Consider the following 18,854-nt stretch of genomic DNA (forward strand, 5'->3'; position numbering starts at 1 on the left):
ATATTATATATAATATATATACTATATATATATATATATATATATATATATATATATTTATATATATATGCGTTGTATATTGTATTTCATTCATGTACAGTGACATGTATTTACTTTTTTTGTGGACACTCGTCTCACAGTGGGATAAAGGCAAGCGTGAGCCGAAAATCTGGATGTACACAGACAAGGAGACAGGCGAAGGAAAGGGAGAATGTACTGTAACTTACGATGACCCACCAACGGCACCTATGGCGATTGAGTGGTTTAACGGTATGTTCTATAGTTTTTCGAGGTGTTCTTCGTGTGTGTGCTGTGAATTGTCAACCATGATTGCAGTGTAAATTGCGAAATTTACAAGTGAAGGCACAGAGTATATTGCTGTTCTCTAGATTGTCATACCAGACCAGAAACCTTTGTTGGGGTTTGTTAGCGCATTTGTTTGCTTGTGCATATATGCCGTTGGGAGGCCTATTCCTCGCTCTATTGTCGAGTGCGTCTAGTACTGATGATGAGTTCTTGTTTTCTTTCCTTATGTACGCATACATCACGATCGGCTGTGTATGAAGCATTGTAGCAATACTGTTGAATTCACTTGCTATACCCAACGACACACTAATAATTTCGCCGAGATGAATATACCATTGACCACTTTGCGCGGGATGTGTAGTTTATCCCTCGTGCGAGCTTTACAGCCGTATTCATTTAACTCGTCTGCCTTTTCACGACCGATACGGATATGGTGTTGACCTTCCAAAGTTTTTGGGCTTTGCTCATGCATGTCATATAGTATACCGGTATTCGTGCATTCACTCCACTCGACATCACCTTTGAAACACGCACAAGATTGTCATTTGCCGATTCCGATATGGTTTGTACCTGGTATATGGTTGTTATGTCGCACGTGCACGTTACAAAGAAGAAGTCCGCGTTAAACTCACCTTAAGCTTCCAACAAAATAGGCAAGAAATTTGCCGATACAGATTTGATTCTGACCGTTGCGCTTGCAAAGAGGAAAGCCTGGGACGGTGGGGGTCGTGGTGGAGGTGGTCGTGGTGGCCGTGGGGGGGTATGTTTTGGACGCTTGCGATTCGGTGGTCACGTGTATGTGTTTGTTTACTGGACGGTATGCTTCATGTATAAATTTGCTTTTGTTCTGATGTTGTATTGGCTGCAGTTAGGTGTCTAGGTAGATATAGCTGTTGTTGTTCTGGTCAATTTGCGGCATCGATGTATTTAGTCTAGCTCCAGGTATACGAATACCACAGGAACAGTGTAGGCTTATGCTGTTGGTTGTCTATCTGTTAAGCCACGACTGCAATGCTTGCCTATTTCTTAGCTGTCATTATCATTTTCCAAGCGTGAGATTTGGTTCCTTTCGGAAGGTTGCTGTGTAGATTCAGCATTTGGCAGTGACTATGCACATGACCGGCCTAAGTCGACGTATTCTCTATGCACTAGGTCATAAAACGGTTTGATCATGGTCAAATATGTTTGTCATTGCGTTCTCGGGAAGGTATATACATACAAATAGATTCTACTTGGTCCAGATCACTTCGTCGTGATCACTCGTATCCTATTTGCTTAACCATACGGTTTTTCATCTCTATTCCCAACCAGGGCCGGGGCGGTGGTGGTGGTGGGCGTGGTGGCCCCGGCGGTGAGGACTGGAACTGTCCTGATTGTGGTAACGTGAACTTTGCCAAACGCTTCAAATGCAATAAGTGTGGCATTCCCAAACCTGGAGGTGGAGGTGGTTTCGGGGGCGGGGGTGGTGGCGGCGGCCGGTTTGCAGACGATTGGATGTGCCCGAATTCAGGGTATGTCCGGGCCTTTGGAGGCAGTGGGATTATCGGCTGTATCACGTGTTTGTGATCGAAAATGGAGGTTAATTCGAGTTGTTGGAAGTGTTAAGTATCGGTGTATCTTATACGTGTGCCTTACTTGTGACAGTCGCTTATAGTGTGGCAAAGAGTGTGGCAATCTCTTACAGTATGATGGTATTTGTGACAGTCAGAAATAAGGAATCTCTTATCGTGCCAACCCCTAAATCAGGGATTGGGTTCGGTGGCGGTGGCGGTGGGGTCCGTTTAAGATGCGTCTATTTATTGTTGTTATTTGTTTGTTAGGCCTATTTAATGGCAGAGCGCTTGTATTTCTTAAAGGCCTGGCAATCTCTAGCCAAGATGCATTTTTTTTTGCCGTCTTGGCTTGGCGGATTATTAGTCATGTCCAGATTCGGGGCGCAATTTGTCCTGGCCTTGTGTACATCCTATTCAAGGCACATAAATGGTAAAAACAGTTCTTTAAAGTGATTTGTGCATAGTTTGAAATTGCAAACTTTTCGTTTCTATTTTATTGAAATAGGTGTGGAAACAGTAACTTCGCCAAGCGAACAGAATGCAACAAATGTGGCACACCGAAACCCGGAGGTGGGGGTGGAGGTGGCTACGGCAGGGGCGGCGGTAGCAGAGGCGGTGGTGGTCGAGGAGGTATGTTTGTTCCGACGGGTATGTGAGCAGTAGCTGTATAATGTGTGGGATTTCATCCAGCTGTGAGTGGATGGTATGGTTGATAGTGACTTGAGTGTAAGTTATGGTGGTGGGTTACGCAGTACTTCGTCTAAGTTTTGAAATAGAATCGGTGTTGCGTGATGACTGGTATATGCGCGATGTAGCTGTATATCGTGCGTCAATTCAGTAGGATTGTAAATCATTTCCATGCAAATCTCCCGTGCAGATCGGTATTGTGTCCGTTCTATTTTGCTTGCGAGATTTATTCTTGTAGCGTTGATTGTCGTAAAGGTGTTCATGAAGATATGCGTCAGGTCATTTTGATCGCTTGTGTATCCCTAGGAAAGTTAGTCTGACACGATGACCATTTTCCCATTTGCCTTGTTTGTTAATGGGGAGCTTGACACACAATCATAGTAATTTTAGTGTATTAAAATAAAGTGACCCATAAAAAACACATACGGATACGCAGGTACACTCGAACTGTGTATGCATCCCTCCTATACACAATAAATCACACTACACATACATCAGTAGTTGTGTTGAATTCACATCCCATTTCTATTCGTCGGACACTCAGGCGGCTACGACAGGGGTAGTGGGGGCAACTCCGGGAACAACGACCGTGGAAGCGGTGGAAACTCTGGCTACTATGACAGAGGCAGCGGCGGTAATTCCGGATATGGTGGTGGTGGTGGTGGTGGTGGTGGTGGTTATGGTGGCAGAGATAGAGATCGGGAGGATAGGCGATCAGACCGCCGAGACCGACCGTACTGAGTGGGACATGTTGGACGTACACACACACACATACACGCACCCCTCTGGCACGGTTCATATGGTAGGAGTTTTAAACGGCACCCCGGAGTTGGACAGGAGGAATAGGGTGACTCGGATTTGGATTAAATAGTTACTCGTGGTGTTGTGAGAATGACGCGCTTCTCGTTTATTATATTTGATGGTTGACGGTTTTCATAAGCTGTGGTTAAAGTCATTCTTCAACACTTATCTTTATCGCATTTTAGATCTAATGACTATGGCCGTGTATTTTTTATAGACCTTGAAAACCCATTGAATTCCAGCATATGGTAGACGTTAATGTAGATCATTTCGATCCTGCGTATAAAAAGTTTTCGGATTTGATTAATATAGATGTACCCGGTGTATTTAATGTGAGAGGCGTTTCTCGTTCATTTATTTGATATATTATGGTGGGTAAAAGTCATTCCAACACACCTAAACACCCGATTTAAAGACGGTGGTAAGAAGGGGTTCTATGCGTTATCCTTGAATAATCACTGAATTTTAATGCATGATGAACGGTAGATCATTTTATCCTGCGCAGCACAAGTTTTCGTAATCTCCACTGCACTAATCCCCAAAGTCACTACTGCAACACATACGCACAACACCTCAATAGCACCTTCAGGATCGATCGATACCATGGAGTTCTCTAATCAGCAGCTGAAGGCTCTGACAGTAGTGCCTGCTATATGACATAATAACAACCTCTCGTACCTTTTGATAGAATTTGAGTGCTGTCGCGATTAGATAATTACATATGTATTTTTGTGTGTGTTCATGTGTGAGTAGTTTTACAAACATTAACATCCAAGCAAACACACCTTAGTGATATATACTGCTCGAGTTTTACAAACATTAACATCCAAGCAAACACACCTTAGTGATATATACTGCTAGAAATGTATAAAAACACACACACTCGCTCACACACACACATATATATATATATATATTTAACATGCACTGATATATATATTTATATACGTATGAGTACATCCGCTGGTACACACACACACATATATATATATATATATTTAACATGCACTGATATATATATATATATACGTATGAGTACATCCGCTGGTACACACTTATATAGCTGATTGTTTTTGGCTAAAATGTTCCTTTTTTTTGCGAAATATATGCAATGAACTTTTCAAAACAACGTATATACATAATTGACGTATGCATGGGGTTTCCTCACGTCAATCCACGCATACGATTTCTGTTCGAATCTATTTGAACTACATATTTGACTATATACAGAATCGAAATCATGTGGTATTGCAATCAGTCAAGCATAGTGTAGTACTTGTCTAAAAATTGTGTCATTGTCGTTACGTATTTACTACATACATAAGGTGCACACAATGGGAAACCGGGGTCTTCCGGTCAGATTTTGAACGTCCATAACTTTTGAACCAAACGATAATTTTTTTGACATTTGGCTTTTGGAGAGCTATCTAAAACTGCAATAAACAGAAATCGGCCAAATCACTATATTTCGTGCCCCAGAAATCTGGGTCACCACCTTGGCCACTGCAAAATTTCAAAATGTCAAGCTGAATATAGCTTTATTTGAGAATTCTGCTTCGAATATTGACCGTCAGAATATTCTGAGAATTGTTGACTTGGGTGAATCCCTGATAGGGAGTCCAAATCCGAAGAGTTTGAAGCTCTATCGATATTGCAACACGTTAGTTAGCCTCAAAAAGGTCGATTTTGGGTGTATGGCCAAATCAATTTTATAAATAATTTTTTGTTTGTTTGAAATATTGGTCGTACCAAAAAATCAACCAGCTCATCCTTTTTATGAGGATGAGATAAGCCCAAATCCGTTGAGAAAACCCGATTTGAGATTTTTTTTTCGAGATCTCCCATTCTCCTGAACTGGAACATAGGGGTCCGGAAGACCCCGGTTTCTCATTGTGTGCTCCATACATAGAGATAGTACCGACTTCTGTTTGCTCGAAATGAATCCGAGTAATCTATAATTAGAATAGTGATGACGCTGCCTAACTTTTATGATTGGTGGTGAAACCAGCGCATGCCAGCAATTATTGGACAATGGACGAAATTCAACGTAAAGCTTTTCAATATTTCAATGTTTCCTATGTGGTACCTTGCGGCTTGCTTGTGTATGATGAAGAGATAGTAAATATTTAGTTCTCAGTTCTGACAACAAGGATGACCTACAGGCTACAGGGGCTATTTGTATCAGCGCATGATTTTTTTGACACGGCCAGATGAGAAAGCATTTTCTTAAAACGATGGGATCACATCATAATGTAATAAGGAATGCTCGCAACAACGTTGTGAATTACTCGTCGGAACTCATAACAGGTTATTTGTAGGACAACTTGAATCAACTAAAATATCAAACGAATATAAAAGAGGACAGTCAACACATAGTCGATCACTCAACACTTCTGCATTACAATCAGAACAACTATTAGTTGTTATCTTATTTCCAATTCGTATTCTTATTCCAAGATGGTAGAAGCAAAAGATTCAAAAGTCAGCACTGGCTCTTCATACCTGGAGCTCAATCGCCCTAAGCGCGTGTCAATGATCCTTTCCTGCAAGGAGAAAGTAGGCATTCTAGCGGATGTTCTGGGCTTCTTCTCTAAGGAGGGCCTGACCTTGGCTCATATCGAGTCTCGTCCGTCTGCTTTGGTAAGTGTTAATATTTATATACGTAACCATTCTATTGGGGTTATCGCTAGTATTCAGCTGCAAGTGTGTGCGTCGGGTATATGAGTGACAATCTTCGAGTTTAATTTTAAAACACTTGCATCCGTTTTATAACGGTTTTCGTAGCATCGCTGGTAATGTGATGCAACTGAGTAGGCTGTGAGTGTACATGTTGTTTTTTTCGACGGCAATTAGTGGTTGGGATTTACCAGGTATGCTCTATTTGAATGGTGCGGTTGTAGAAAATTTTTATCGCCTAGCCGAGATAAGCGACCATTTCTGTGTGAAGTTTCCTGACGGCGTTGTTTAAGCACACGCTTGTTTAAATGCTGCTACAAGCACAGAAATCAGTTTAGGTTGAAGTCGATATTGTCATTTATATCGATATAACAAATGTCGGTCATTTGGTCAAAATGTGGTCAATGTATTCTACGGCCTTAACGTAATCATGTGAATCTGAAAGCACCACTATAGCCCCGATACGAATACATTAATTCTGTTGCTCGCATCACAATCATTGGTTATTAATTTGCTAGTTAAGGACTGAGCTATCTCAAAATAGTGTAAATTTGCACATTATATGCATTATGTCAATACTCATCTGTCGCATCATTTTCGATTCTGGTTTATCACGTAGGAGAAGGACCAGTTCGATTTCTTCGTAGATGTGATGCAAAGCGCGAACATGGAGAACATGGACAGTATCCGTGCGGGTTTGGAGAATATTTGTGATACCGTGACTATCATTGGAAACCAAGAGGCTGCAGACACCCCCTGGTTCCCTCAGAAGATTAGCGATCTGGATCGTTTCGCTACACACACGTTGGAATTCGGCAAGGAGTTGAAGGCTGATCATCCTGGATTCTCGGACATGGAGTACCGCAAGCGCCGCTGTGCTATCACCGAAAATGCAACTTCCTATAAACAGTATGTGACATTTTTATTCGTGTGTTTGTACAAGCATATACGAAGGACTGTGCGTGTATATGGGCATAGTGTAGTTGTGTGATATGTTCAGGTTTTATTACTTAATACAGTATGAATTTCGTCCCTTCTACTGGTACTAGAGGAAATTATTTCTTTGTAACAAGTAGAATGTTCAATTGCACGGTTGCTGGTCGAGGTACTACCATTTCTGTATCTCGTGTTCGCTGCATCTGTTGGCGAACTCCATAGATGTCTACTAATTGTGGTCTATACGCATCCTGTAGTTTAGCTATGTTCGTTATGTTGGGTATGGCACTTTTATTATCATTTCATCTCCTAATCGGTAGTGCACCTTTTTTGCAGCGGAGAAAAAATTCCTCGAGTAGAATACACTGACGTCGAGATCGAAACTTGGGGAAAGGTGTACAAGAGATTGACGGATCTTTACCCTACTCACGCATGCAAAGAGCACGTTAAGGCGCTTCCCTTGGTATGTTAAATGTCCGCGTGTTCACTCGAATCGGTTTTTACATGGAAAATATGAATACACATGTTCAGTTTTACAGTGATATGGGTTGACGTGAATTATGTGCGCATTTTGCTAAGTTGTGCATTTTATTGGCAGTGTTTACTTTGTTCTAGTTTTGGTGTGCTTGTACTCGTTTGGCTCACTTTGTACACACTTCTATCTACAGCTTGAACAGTACTGCGGTTATGGTGAGAATAATATCCCTCAATTACAAGATATCTCCGATTTCTTACACTCACAAACCGGTTTCCGCCTTCGACCGGTTGCCGGCCTACTATCATCGCGAGATTTCTTAAATGGATTAGCCTTCCGGGTCTTCCACAGCACACAATACGTACGTCACCATTCACAACCTTTCTACACACCTGAGCCCGATGTGGCCCACGAGTTATTAGGACACGTCCCGCTATTCGCCGATCCCGATTTCGCGGCTTTCTCACAGGAAATTGGGTTAATGTCTCTGGGTGTGAGTGATGCAGATATCGAAACGTTAGCAACATGCTATTGGTTTACAATTGAGTTTGGGCTATGTAGGGAAGGCGATGAGATTAGGGCATATGGTGCGGGTCTACTGTCCTCGTTCGGCGAGTTAGAGTACTGCTTAACCGACAAGCCCAAATTATTAGATTTCGATCCCAAAACGACTTCACTGACCAAATACCCTGTGACCGAGTTCCAGCCCACATACTTTGTGGCTGAAAGTTTTGAGGATGCCAAGAAGAAGCTCAAGGAGTTCGGCAATAGTCTGAGCAGAAGTTTTGCCGTCCGCTATAACCCTTACACGGAGTGTGTAGAGGTTATTAACAGTCAGAAGCAACTCAAGACACTCGCTTACAGCATACATGCGGAGATGGACACATTGTTGAGCGCAATGAGTCGTATGGCAGAGGAGAGCAAATAAGCGCTTATAGATGGTCACATGCTTAGGTACCCGGCGTATACTAGTCAGTCTTCCACTACAACATACCTTAGCGAAATAAACAAAATTGGCGTGCCGAACATTGTCTGCTTGAAATCGTATTCAAATTTGCCTGACAGCTCAGCTTGCAATTCGTATGCGGTCAGAATGCGAATGATATATAACTTCCCATGTTGAGATGGAATAATGGTCTGATAGTCTGTCCTCATTAGACAATTTAGTTATTCCGTATGTTTAGAGTAATATACATCTATGTATCGTTTCGCGATCAAACCGTCCCGGTGTGCTTGTCGTTTGACAATACACTGTGCGCATGTGCGGTTTTTGTTTTGGCAATACGCTGTCCTTGTACGGATTGATTTATTTGAGTACAAACGTTCCGTTGTCCAGCCAAGCCCTATTGCTTATGTGCAGAAGCCAACCTCGTGTTATGACGAAGAGTTCAGATTTTTATTTAACCTTCTAAATAAAACAATTTGTACTACTTGTGCAGCCTCGACTCCACTGCATGTCTTCATTTGGGATGTGTTTTGTACATATCCGCATCTCTAACATACGCAGTTATTTGCTCTATATAATTAAACCCACCACACCGAGCAACATCTTTATATCTGACTTCGTGGTTGGCCGGAAATTAATACGCCTATTATCAACAACTTCTGGCTGTATGTAGTAAATTTTTGTATAAATGAGAACCCATTCGTGAGTATTTAAAACCGCACAAGATCTTATTATGGCAACCTAGTCAATATTGTAAGTATCATGTACAATTTACTCAAATCAATTAATTCAGACCTTCATACAGTCTTCAGATATCGATCCTCCTTTATTATTATTATTATTTTATAATATATATATATATATATATACAACTACTACTTATATGTATAATTTATATCCCTGATCTTGTAGTGTTACGATCTAGGGAAAGTGCGCTTAGTATCTACCCCGCCTGGTGAAAAATTATCAATTTGTTTGCTGTGTTTTCTAAAGCAGCATCCGTTTCAAACAATGTGCTCGAGAAGAAAGATGCGTGCTTATATCAGCCTGTACACATAACATGGTTATGCGACCTGTCTTTCCTGCGTAATTGCCTGGTTGATTTCTCGTGAAAGGGACTTCACTTCCTCAATAGTCTTGGGTCCGATGCCGCAGCATCCTCCAATGGCATTGGCACCAGCACGTCTCCATTTGATAGCGTACTCACGATATTCAGCTGCAGGTATAGGCTCACAGATTTCCCAATTAGGAGGCACGAACTTGCCCTGATTAGGATATGCTGCAATAAAGCCGTCCCAGTATGAACGAATGGCTTTCACGTGTGTTTCAGTTTCATTCGCACTAATATGCATTGCTGAGAAACCAACGACGTTGGGGTGCACTCTCCATTGACGTATCATCTCCTCTACAGTAAACGTTTGATCGTCTCTAGCCACCACGGCACCACTTTCTAGTACAGTCAGAGTGAGTCCAATAACAACCGGCAGGCCTGTCTCAATAGCAGCAGTTACGAGGAGTTCGCCATGGAGACGATCTTTAACCATCTCTAGGAAAAGGATGTCTACCCCTCCGGCTACCAAACTTGATGCCTGTTCGCGATAGTTTTTGAGCTCTTTCAGTGGTGTAGGCCAATCGCCTATTTCAGTTAGATTAATGCTTTTGTCATCATCTACGGAGACTTCACGCACGGTTTTGGAAATTGCTGGCGGATGGTTACTCATGCTGCCCGCAACGAGCACATTCTCATCACCGATCGCTTCACGACACAATTCTACAGCCAGCATATTAGACTTATCCAGGCTTTCCTTGGAGATCGACCCGTCATCGCCGATCACATGCCGGTTTGTGCCATACGTATTGGTGGTGACGATATCTACGCCGGTATCTACATATGATCGATGTACGTCTCTGACTACGTCAGGTACGAATAATTGTGCCGGCCACCCGTTCCACTGTTGTTCGGCACTAACTCCTCGCTCTGTCAATTCTGTGCCTGTAGCACCGTCCAGAACAATCAATTCTCCAGCATTAACGCGCATTTCCAGCTCCTTAAATCTCGTCCAGGCTTTTGACTGCACGGGTGTCTGTGTTGTACTATTGTCGACGTCGACTTCTTCGACACTAGTACTATCGATATCGATAAAGTTCTCGTCACGTTGTTCTGTACCTTTATATTGCGCAGACTTGATAGTGACATTTTGATCTCCCCCGATTACCATGTTTTCCAAATGAAGCTCATTGTATTGTTCCGACATCATGTTGGTAGATTATCGTTCCCTCAAAACAATAGTGCACGATTATGGTAAGAATAATTTCGTACCGATTCCTTTCATAGACTTCTAGAGAGAGGAAGCAATTTTAGTGTTTTCATGCTTTAAAATGTTTGTTTTTATATTTATGTTTTTCGACGGCGTATTGGATATAAAAAAGTGAATGACAGGTCATGACAGAGTCTCCGTTGCTGAGTGCTGACGGTGTGATATTGTGATGACTCAAAATCTCAAACTAGTCAAACAGCAGACGTACAGGTGTTGGGGAATAGGAACTTTTGAGCTTTGAGGCTGGGCCGCTGGGGGGAATTGGGGGCTGGGTTCTGGGACGCTGCATGTATGTACTAGTTATTACTATGTATTTACTCTCTCGCTATTTACTAACTACTACTCCTAGTAGTCTACTACTCTCTAGAGAAAGAGAGTCTGAAAGAGAGAGAGAGAGAGAGAGAGTAAAGAGAGGGAACCTATCACATATGTAGACTTGTTGTAGAGAGAAAAAGAGCCGCAGGCCCGCAGCTGAGCCTGACAGCCTCACGAGTCACAGACTCACAGGCCTTCTCACTTCCGAGTTCTGAGTCTAACTTCTGAGCTAAAAGTTCTCACTGTGGCTCTGGGGCCCTGGGCACACGGTGGGGAACTGGTGGAGTTGTAGTGAGTAGGGAGTAGGGGCTCTTGGCCACTTGAGCGTCAGGAAGATTATTAAAAGAGTGTAGACCAGTGAACTAACAGTTTCAGATTAGCCAAAATTGTTAAAACTACCAACAACTGTTGGTTTCATTTGGTTTCCAATGTGAATGACTGCCTCTTCCAATCATACAACATACATATTACATCAAATAAATATAGACTACAACAGTTTGCTACTACAATGCTTTAGTATTTTTTTATCGCTCAGCGCCTGGGAGTCTTAGACTAAATAAATAGCTGGGCCGGTGTCCTTTGGCGGCTGACAGCCAGCCTCCAGCGGATTGATTGGATTCTGGAGTCTGGACTTCGTCTGAAGTCTGGACCCTGGACTCCTGGGACCTCAGACCTGGAGTCCTGGGACCTGGAGTCCTAGAGACCTGGACTTGCTGTGTAATTAGTGTGTATACCGGTCGTCTGTACTCTGTAGACTGTAGTCTGTACTCTGTACAGCGTTGAGTGGACACGGTAGTCAGAACTCGGTGCACCATACTGAGTACACATTACTCAGTAGTAGTACACACAACAGTCACAAATATTTTAACTATTTAGTATTTACAGTTTTGCACACTGCACACTGTAAATAAAGTGTACACTGAGTCACTGACCACTGTGACTGTACAGCGTACAACTGTAAACTGTAAAGGTGTAAAGCCGTATAGCGTATGTCGTAAGGCGTAAGGCATAAGCCTAAGGCCGTAAGGTGTGAGCATTGACAGAGCACTGAGCATTGTGAGGAAATAAAAAGTAATATGTAACTCAATATTTGTCCAATTTTTCAATATTATGTATTTTTTTTAATAGTTTTTTAACTTTATATTTTAAAATTTATCTATGCTCGTTAAAATATTTACTCTGTACTCTCTCATGTCCTCTCACTTCTGTGCTACATAGGGTATTCAATTGGTTAAATTACTGTTGTTCTCTCTGTAGTACCTACGCTACTAGTCGTTGTTCATATTGGTTTTTAATAATAATAAAATATTGACGTTGTTCTGTTTTTGATTTTTCAGCAAAGAAGGCTATGCAGTATGCCATAGGCCCATAGGCTATAGCCTTCTGAAAATTAGTGAACCAAGTATGCATACTGGAACAAATTGTCTCTCCAAATATGTATGTATTTACAGCAGTACAGATATTATTTTTATGGACGATTGAGAGGCTGATGAGGTTGAGACTGGAGAGTTGAGACTATGATAATGAGGGCCATCAGCCAAGAAGTCGCTGACTAGGTCAGAATGTCTGTAAAATTACCATATACGGCAGTCAGCATGTACTTATTTAACACTCTAGAGCCTGTTGTGGTCTCTTGTGTGGACTATGGAATAATCGTGATGGTCTATCAAGACTCAAACACAAGAGGGTGGTGTACAGGTGGCGGTGGCTAGTGCCAGTGGCCAGTTGGACCAATTGACGTCTTATCAACCTTCTACAAACGACCTGGCAATATTAAAAAGTTATTGTCGCTCTGCCTGGAAACCTCCCCCCGTATTTCACTGCGAGACAGAGCCTGCGACGTGCGAGCCTGCGCCCTGCGCCCCTGCGCCCTGCGCCCCTGCGCCCTGCGAGAATGCAGTGATAGCCTCTTTTCAAACATGAATTTTTCATGTAAATATGTACTCTCAGTCCTCAAAATTAGTATTCTGATTCAGTGATTTCTGATACTCTGTATTCTATCGAGTTGTTGAGCATTAATAAATCAATCTTCTGTACTACTTGATTGTTCATATTGGTTAATATTACCATTGTTCGGTGTTCATATTGGTTAATTTTACTGATTTTCTAGAACTACCTGGTTGTTCATATTGGTTAATATTGTCGATGTTCAATGTTCATATTGGATAAAATTGTCCACCGAAAATAATATAAATAAATACACTTTATGTACATCAGGGATTATTTTTTATAGACGATGGAGAGCCATCAGCCAAGTCGCCGACTATGTCTGTACGATTTTAAATACCAATTCACCATTGGCATACCTGATACAGTATAGCATGTACATATTTATTCAGTCATTCTATACCGCTTATGCCTTGTGGACTATGGAATAATTGTGATCTGTCAAAACGCTAGAATGTGGCGGTCGACACCAGTGCCCAGTTGATGTTTTATTAACCTTCTAAATACAAACGACCTGGCATAGCCTTCTAAAATCAGACACTGGAATGAAAAAAAAAACTGTTTAGATTTTCGCTGCCTGAAAAACTTCGAAGGCCACTGCAAACAGTGCAAGGGTGCGCGATAAAATTATCTATTATGTATCTAAAAATATAGTATGTACTGCCTGGTTGTTCATATGTACTGGTTAAAAGTATTATCGTTGTCCATATTGTATATTTTACTGTTCCTCTAATAGTACTACCTAGTTGCTCATATTGGTTAAAATTATCCCAGGGAATATTTTTATGGGAAATCTTCTACAAACGACCCGCATGAAAATCAAATAGTTTCTCGTTCTGCCTGAATATTTTTTGGATGTCACTGCGAGGGTGGTGCGCGCTAGTCGAGAGTGTATTGAACTATGCTTGATAGTGAAAAATTAAATACAAGAAGCACTACAAACGCTGTTCCTGATATCTCGTTCAACTCTCAGCGACACTTGTATTGTCCATATATTTTTCTCTTCGCAGAATTATGAACTACGATCTGAACTATTAACCACATACCCTTTTTATTCCTTCGAGTAGGATGTGTTTGTGCGGTGTATGTATCGGGGCGTCTAGCAGCTTGGATATTTTTAACACAATTTATCTCGGTCCAGAACTTGCTTTTCGCTTACAACCGGAGCGACAATATGCGGCGGCAAATCTTCTTCCCACCATCAGCTCAGAAGCTATTGGCAACAGTAAATTGTGCCCTCTCTACTATGGCCACAACCATTTTTATGTGTTTACTCTCATCTTCGTTTGTTTGATTCTGCTCTACCTATCTGCGCGGCCAGAAGGTTGCTCAACCTCAAGCAACTATTGGGAGGTGTGCAAAACACCTGTATATAAAACATATCGAGGTACGTTTCTTCTCGACAGTACTAGCAGATTCTTATTTTAACTTGCGTATCAGTGGCCATGTGTGGTAAATTGCATGTAATGCACAAGGGTATTCAAAGATGCCCTTGCCAAATACACTAGTGTGTTGCAAGTATTCGATCTAAGGTTGTGCTGCAGTACATACACCGAGCTTTCCCATATCGTATAAGTGTATACGCCTGAACGAATTCCTTCCATTTGCATACCATTCTTGCTTCAACACATTCTAGGCACATCCTTTCACCACTCTTCGTCTTTCCTAATCAACCAATACATGTCGACATGCCTTAAAAAGCTTGCGCACGAACAGGTGGCTCCAGGGAGGTTGTCTCTGAATTCGCATAAAGTGTGCAGGCAATGTGCGACAACACAACGGCGCTGCGGGACTAATAAACTAGAAAACGCTATCTGTCTATCGTTACAAGCAAGTTGAAACTAGCAAACGCTAACTGTCTATCTTCACATGCAAGTTGCCGGCTATGGGTATCCGAAGCTTCCATTGTCGTCCCATCTATATACTATATTTCACCTTGTCGTACATTCGTCGGTCAAGCGTGCCCGGGTCGAGGGCTGACACTGGTGAACTCATTGTCATTATCCGACGCGTTCAAGTCGTCGAGATCCTTGGCTAATAGACTACCGTGTTCCAGATCTCCCATTTCTTCATCCGGGCCACGCACCGGGAAGGACTGGCCATTGAATCTCCTATTGAAGGGTATATATAGTGAGGAGTATTTAAATACCAGGATCATTTTATAATACTCTGAGTTATCATAGCATAGCTGGCTAGATTAAAGGCAGACCCAACATGGATTAATGCTTGCCGCAAAATCTCATTGCACCCGCGATCATATGGGAATGGCGTCGGTGCTTGACTATAATTTGAGAGTAATAGCGCATGATGGCATACGTTGTGTTGATGGGCAGAAACCAATACTTGGGATCTACACCCATGATCATTTCCCAGTTTTCTTTGCTGCCGAGATCAAAGCCGTTTTTCTTCGCTATCGGCACAATGAATCGCGGCAACCGGTGGTGTTCGTGGCTGGTGCTGTGAAAAGACAAAATGATTGAGGTGCGATTGCTAAATAGAGAGGCAGTAGTGGATGTATAGTTTTGATGAGCAGCACACCTACAGCTCCAATAAGTCAGCGGAGCCCAGTCCAAATATATCTCGGGAGTTGAGAAACTTTAACCGAGGGCCAAATTGAATGTCATGTCAACGGACTGTGGTATGCACGTCACGGGAACTGCCTAAGATAACAAGAACACCATACATATATCTGCCCACGGACCGATTCATATCACCCACATACCCGTTGCGTCGAATAAGGAAGAAATGCATAAGGGACATCAGACTTAAAGCCATTGTGAACATGATGCCGAATATGAATTGAGATCCCATCAACCCAGGCGAGCCACCCGCCGCAGCTGTATGGACGTGTTGCATGTGTGATGTAGAACGATTAGAGTTAGATACGGTTCTGAATAGATTCTATCGTGATCATTGCTTGCATCGTACAATCAGACAGAAAAAGCTTTCCATTCCAATGAGGCCAGATATAGAACGGAGGAGCTGGAACGACCACTTTCCTGCATGCTCTCAGGTTCAATGCACTCGTATGGAATTGTTTGCATTCATCCGCAACACGAGTAAACATAACACAAAAGGGTAACGCGCAATTTCACTGTAGAATGCGACGAGCCAGCGGCCGCAATGCCACGTATGTCACGGTTCAAAATATCCTCCCTTATGTATACACTGTTAATTTGTCTCGGTCTGAGAGATTGCACAGACCAAATATCAATAGGCGAAAGGCCCTTGTACGAGTGTGTGCTCGAGTCCACAAAATCCACAAAAAAACAGTAAATAGACCAACAATCAATCGGTATATGCACATTGTTCTCGATACACGATTCATATCTTAGTCTAGAAAAAATGTGTCAGTTACATACCATCAGGCGAGATACCCTTGTCCGGGTGTATGCTCGCGTCCAGGAAGTTCACAAACGGTACCACGGTACTGCAGGTATAGAAGAACGCTAGCATGGTACCATAAGACAAGAACAGGAAGAAAAACTTGTGGTTGCGAAATCCCACGCAGTTGGCGATCCACGGGCAGTGGTGGTCCATGCGCAGTACACACTGCCGGCAGGTGTTGCAGTGGTGTGTGCGATCTGTGTAGGTAAAGAAAGGCCGGATGAGGACGATCGACAAAGCTAAATGGGAAGCAAGAGTGTGTGAGATCTGCGTAGGCAATGATAGGCCGGATGAGGACGATAGATAAAACTAGATGGGAAGCAAGGGTGTGAGTATGTGTCAATGGGCGTTGTGTGAATGAGTGTCGATGGGTGTGTGGTTGCAGTGGTGTATGCGATCTGCGTAGAAAATGTTCGGTGAAACATCATAGTTGAGATGGACTGATGTGCCCTGGGGTTTGCATGTGTGTAATGTGTCCTGTGTGTGACCGTGCGCGTCCGTGAGTAGGTGTTGCAGTGGTATTTGCAATCGTGCATTGGAATACAATCTAGTTGAGAAGCAGAGCAGTAGTACGTTCCAGAACCAACTACGTTGTATTGTGTCGGTTGTGTGTCCTGCGCTTCTGTATTCAAGTGTGCGGTAAAACGTACTCCATACCCAATATCTGAACATTTCTACTGCCGTTTCGCACATAAAAGTAAGTGGTTACACTGTGCAGTCATACACAGCCTTCAGTTCAGTACTAGCAGGAGTGGTACAGGTGGTCAATTTTTGAGCTGGAATTTACGATGGCAATACCTTCGGGTCCGAACACCCGAGTTGGCTAATCGAGGCCTGCAGTGTGACTATACACCAGCAAAGTCCCACACACCATTCATACAATAATTCACTCACAATACTACTACACAGGCGCGCGATATACACACCCACCCCGATACTACCGCTTATTTCACGCTTATTTCATATGCACATCCACATACAGACGATCGCGTACATCGGTGAGGTTTATAGTGCACACACTCAGCGACGTACCCGGTTTTAAATTGTTGCAGGTGAGGCAGTACCGCAGACCCAGATTGTCCTCTCGGGTCATTGAGGGGCAATCCGGAGGGTACTGCAGAGTACCTGCCAGGGCGACAAACTCGTACCGCAGATTAACGAGGTGGTATTGAGAGCTCACAATAAACTGGTATAGTGAGAAGCAAGAGATGCATAGGGAGGTGTATAAGTAGTGGGAGGTGTATAAGTAGTTGAGAGATGCGCGGATGCAGTATTGAGAGCGCATAGTAATCTGATGTAATGAGATATCAAAGAGATAAGGTATAAATACGTAAGTACGGATATGCATATGCATGTGCCGTGGTGTGTCTTCGTATGTGGATACATGTTTGTAGCATTGTGTTTTTTATAGGCCAGAGTACTTGTCAATATTTCTACCTGTAACTCCAAAACAATGGGGACAGGGTATGGTAAATACACTGGTAAAACATATCACACGCAACGCACATGAATGTATTGCGTTTCAGTGCTTTATTGTGAACAAGCACAACACGGCAACAAAACAATGAAATCTCAAAACATACATCCACTGATGGCTGCCCCGGCTTGGTGAACATGACCATCACATAGCACCAATATACCATCCCACCCAAAAGTGTATGGAAGATCAGCAACAATGCCCTGGAGTCCCAGCTACTCGTGATCGCACCTACCAGTTGTGGATTTGAAAAAAAAAATGCTCAAAAATGAATTGAACAACTAGGAGCCGCGTTAACTGAATGTAAATTAGTATAGTATGCATAGCACAATAGCTATTTATACCAACACAATTGGAGGTGAAGAACATATATAGCTATATAAAATAACACCGCTTATGAGTGTGTAGAAATCCGGTTATGAATTCAAATACAGAAGTAAAGGGAAAATAGACATCATGTACTGAATAGGGATTCGAATGTAAACTCGCCTGAAAGAAGTTTGGAACATACCACTGATAAAAAACACATAGTTGAGATGACCGAAGATGAGAACACTCCAGCCAAGAACAGCAGGAAACATTTCCACATAGCGTATAAGCTTGTCAAGCAGTGCGTATTTCGACTTCGGTTTCTGTCGCCATCGCATCTTAATACAATCATATGCATGAAAAATTGTAAGAAGCCGAACGTTTTCTAAAATCAGGGATAAGAAATAGGTAATTCTAAATGAAAAAATCAAAGCTTAATAGTTACTTCACAACTGGTTTTATAATAGAAAATTCAATATGAATCTGCACGCAAATATATATATGCAACTATCAAGAGATTGAAATAAATCAGTTAGTTATGCCAAGATTATAAAAAAGTAATCACATCGGACGCCCTGCAAAGCCAGAGCCAAAATAAAAATCATAAATTCTACTCTTGAACGTTTCAACCAACGCACAAGAACAGCAGATATAAGTTATCACAAGTATTCAAGTACTGCGCACACTGGTAGATAATATATCGTGACCAAACGTATTGGCC

General features: G+C 42.3%; 4 protein-coding genes across 4 annotated transcripts in view; 2 read left to right on the forward strand and 2 right to left on the reverse strand.

The window, feature by feature from the left end:
- SARC_02721 (hypothetical protein) overlaps positions 1 to 3,665 on the forward strand; it is a 4,473-nt gene extending 808 nt beyond the window's left edge. The window contains exons 2-6 of the mRNA XM_014303522.1: positions 141 to 270; positions 960 to 1,066; positions 1,618 to 1,817; positions 2,365 to 2,489; positions 3,091 to 3,665. Coding sequence (XP_014158997.1) covers positions 141 to 270; positions 960 to 1,066; positions 1,618 to 1,817; positions 2,365 to 2,489; positions 3,091 to 3,287 — 759 coding nt within the window. The 3' untranslated portion in view covers positions 3,288 to 3,665. The remainder of the gene's footprint in view (positions 1 to 140; positions 271 to 959; positions 1,067 to 1,617; positions 1,818 to 2,364; positions 2,490 to 3,090) is intronic.
- A 1,902-nt stretch (positions 3,666 to 5,567) lies between these two features.
- SARC_02722 (phenylalanine-4-hydroxylase) lies at positions 5,568 to 8,469 on the forward strand. Its single transcript, XM_014303523.1, has 4 exons — positions 5,568 to 5,987; positions 6,643 to 6,932; positions 7,296 to 7,422; positions 7,628 to 8,469. Exons 1-4 carry the CDS (start codon positions 5,805 to 5,807, stop codon positions 8,360 to 8,362), a joined length of 1,335 nt encoding a protein of 444 aa, XP_014158998.1. The 5' UTR covers positions 5,568 to 5,804; the 3' UTR covers positions 8,363 to 8,469.
- An 890-nt stretch (positions 8,470 to 9,359) lies between these two features.
- Positions 9,360 to 10,653, reverse strand: SARC_02723 (hypothetical protein). The gene has a single exon (XM_014303524.1). The coding sequence runs from the start codon at positions 10,636 to 10,638 to the stop codon at positions 9,445 to 9,447; it is 1,194 nt and encodes a 397-aa protein (XP_014158999.1). The 5' UTR covers positions 10,639 to 10,653; the 3' UTR covers positions 9,360 to 9,444.
- Positions 10,654 to 13,856: 3,203 nt separating this feature from the next.
- On the reverse strand, positions 13,857 to 18,431 carry SARC_02724 (hypothetical protein). Its single transcript, XM_014303525.1, has 7 exons — positions 18,336 to 18,431; positions 17,931 to 18,055; positions 17,380 to 17,533; positions 16,323 to 16,544; positions 15,683 to 15,797; positions 15,277 to 15,417; positions 13,857 to 15,071 (listed from the first exon to the last, which is right to left on the reverse strand). Exons 1-7 carry the CDS (start codon positions 18,403 to 18,405, stop codon positions 14,915 to 14,917), a joined length of 984 nt encoding a protein of 327 aa, XP_014159000.1. The 5' UTR covers positions 18,406 to 18,431; the 3' UTR covers positions 13,857 to 14,914.
- Between the last annotated feature and the right edge of the window lie 423 nt (positions 18,432 to 18,854).

Source organism: Sphaeroforma arctica, assembly GCF_001186125.1.
Source record: "Sphaeroforma arctica JP610 unplaced genomic scaffold supercont1.125, whole genome shotgun sequence".
Taxonomy (NCBI): domain Eukaryota; class Ichthyosporea; order Ichthyophonida; genus Sphaeroforma; species Sphaeroforma arctica.

Excerpts from the sequence above, each read along its gene's own strand:
- SARC_02724 (XM_014303525.1), bottom strand. The coding sequence starts at position 18,405 with ATGTTTCCTGCTGTTCTTGGCTGGAGTGTTCTCATCTTCGGTCATCTC. Across the intron at positions 16,545-17,379 it reads CTGCAACAATTTAAAACCGG|ATCGCACACACCACTGCAAC; the intron begins GTACGTCGCTGA and ends TTACCTACACAG. Across the intron at positions 15,798-16,322 it reads CAAGGGTATCTCGCCTGATG|CTGCGGCGGGTGGCTCGCCT; the intron begins GTATGTAACTGA and ends ACGTCCATACAG.
- SARC_02722 (XM_014303523.1), top strand. The coding sequence starts at position 5,805 with ATGGTAGAAGCAAAAGATTCAAAAGTCAGCACTGGCTCTTCATACCTG. Across the intron at positions 6,933-7,295 it reads AATGCAACTTCCTATAAACA|CGGAGAAAAAATTCCTCGAG; the intron begins GTATGTGACATT and ends CCTTTTTTGCAG. Across the intron at positions 7,423-7,627 it reads ACGTTAAGGCGCTTCCCTTG|CTTGAACAGTACTGCGGTTA; the intron begins GTATGTTAAATG and ends TTCTATCTACAG.
- SARC_02723 (XM_014303524.1), bottom strand. The coding sequence starts at position 10,638 with ATGATGTCGGAACAATACAATGAGCTTCATTTGGAAAACATGGTAATC.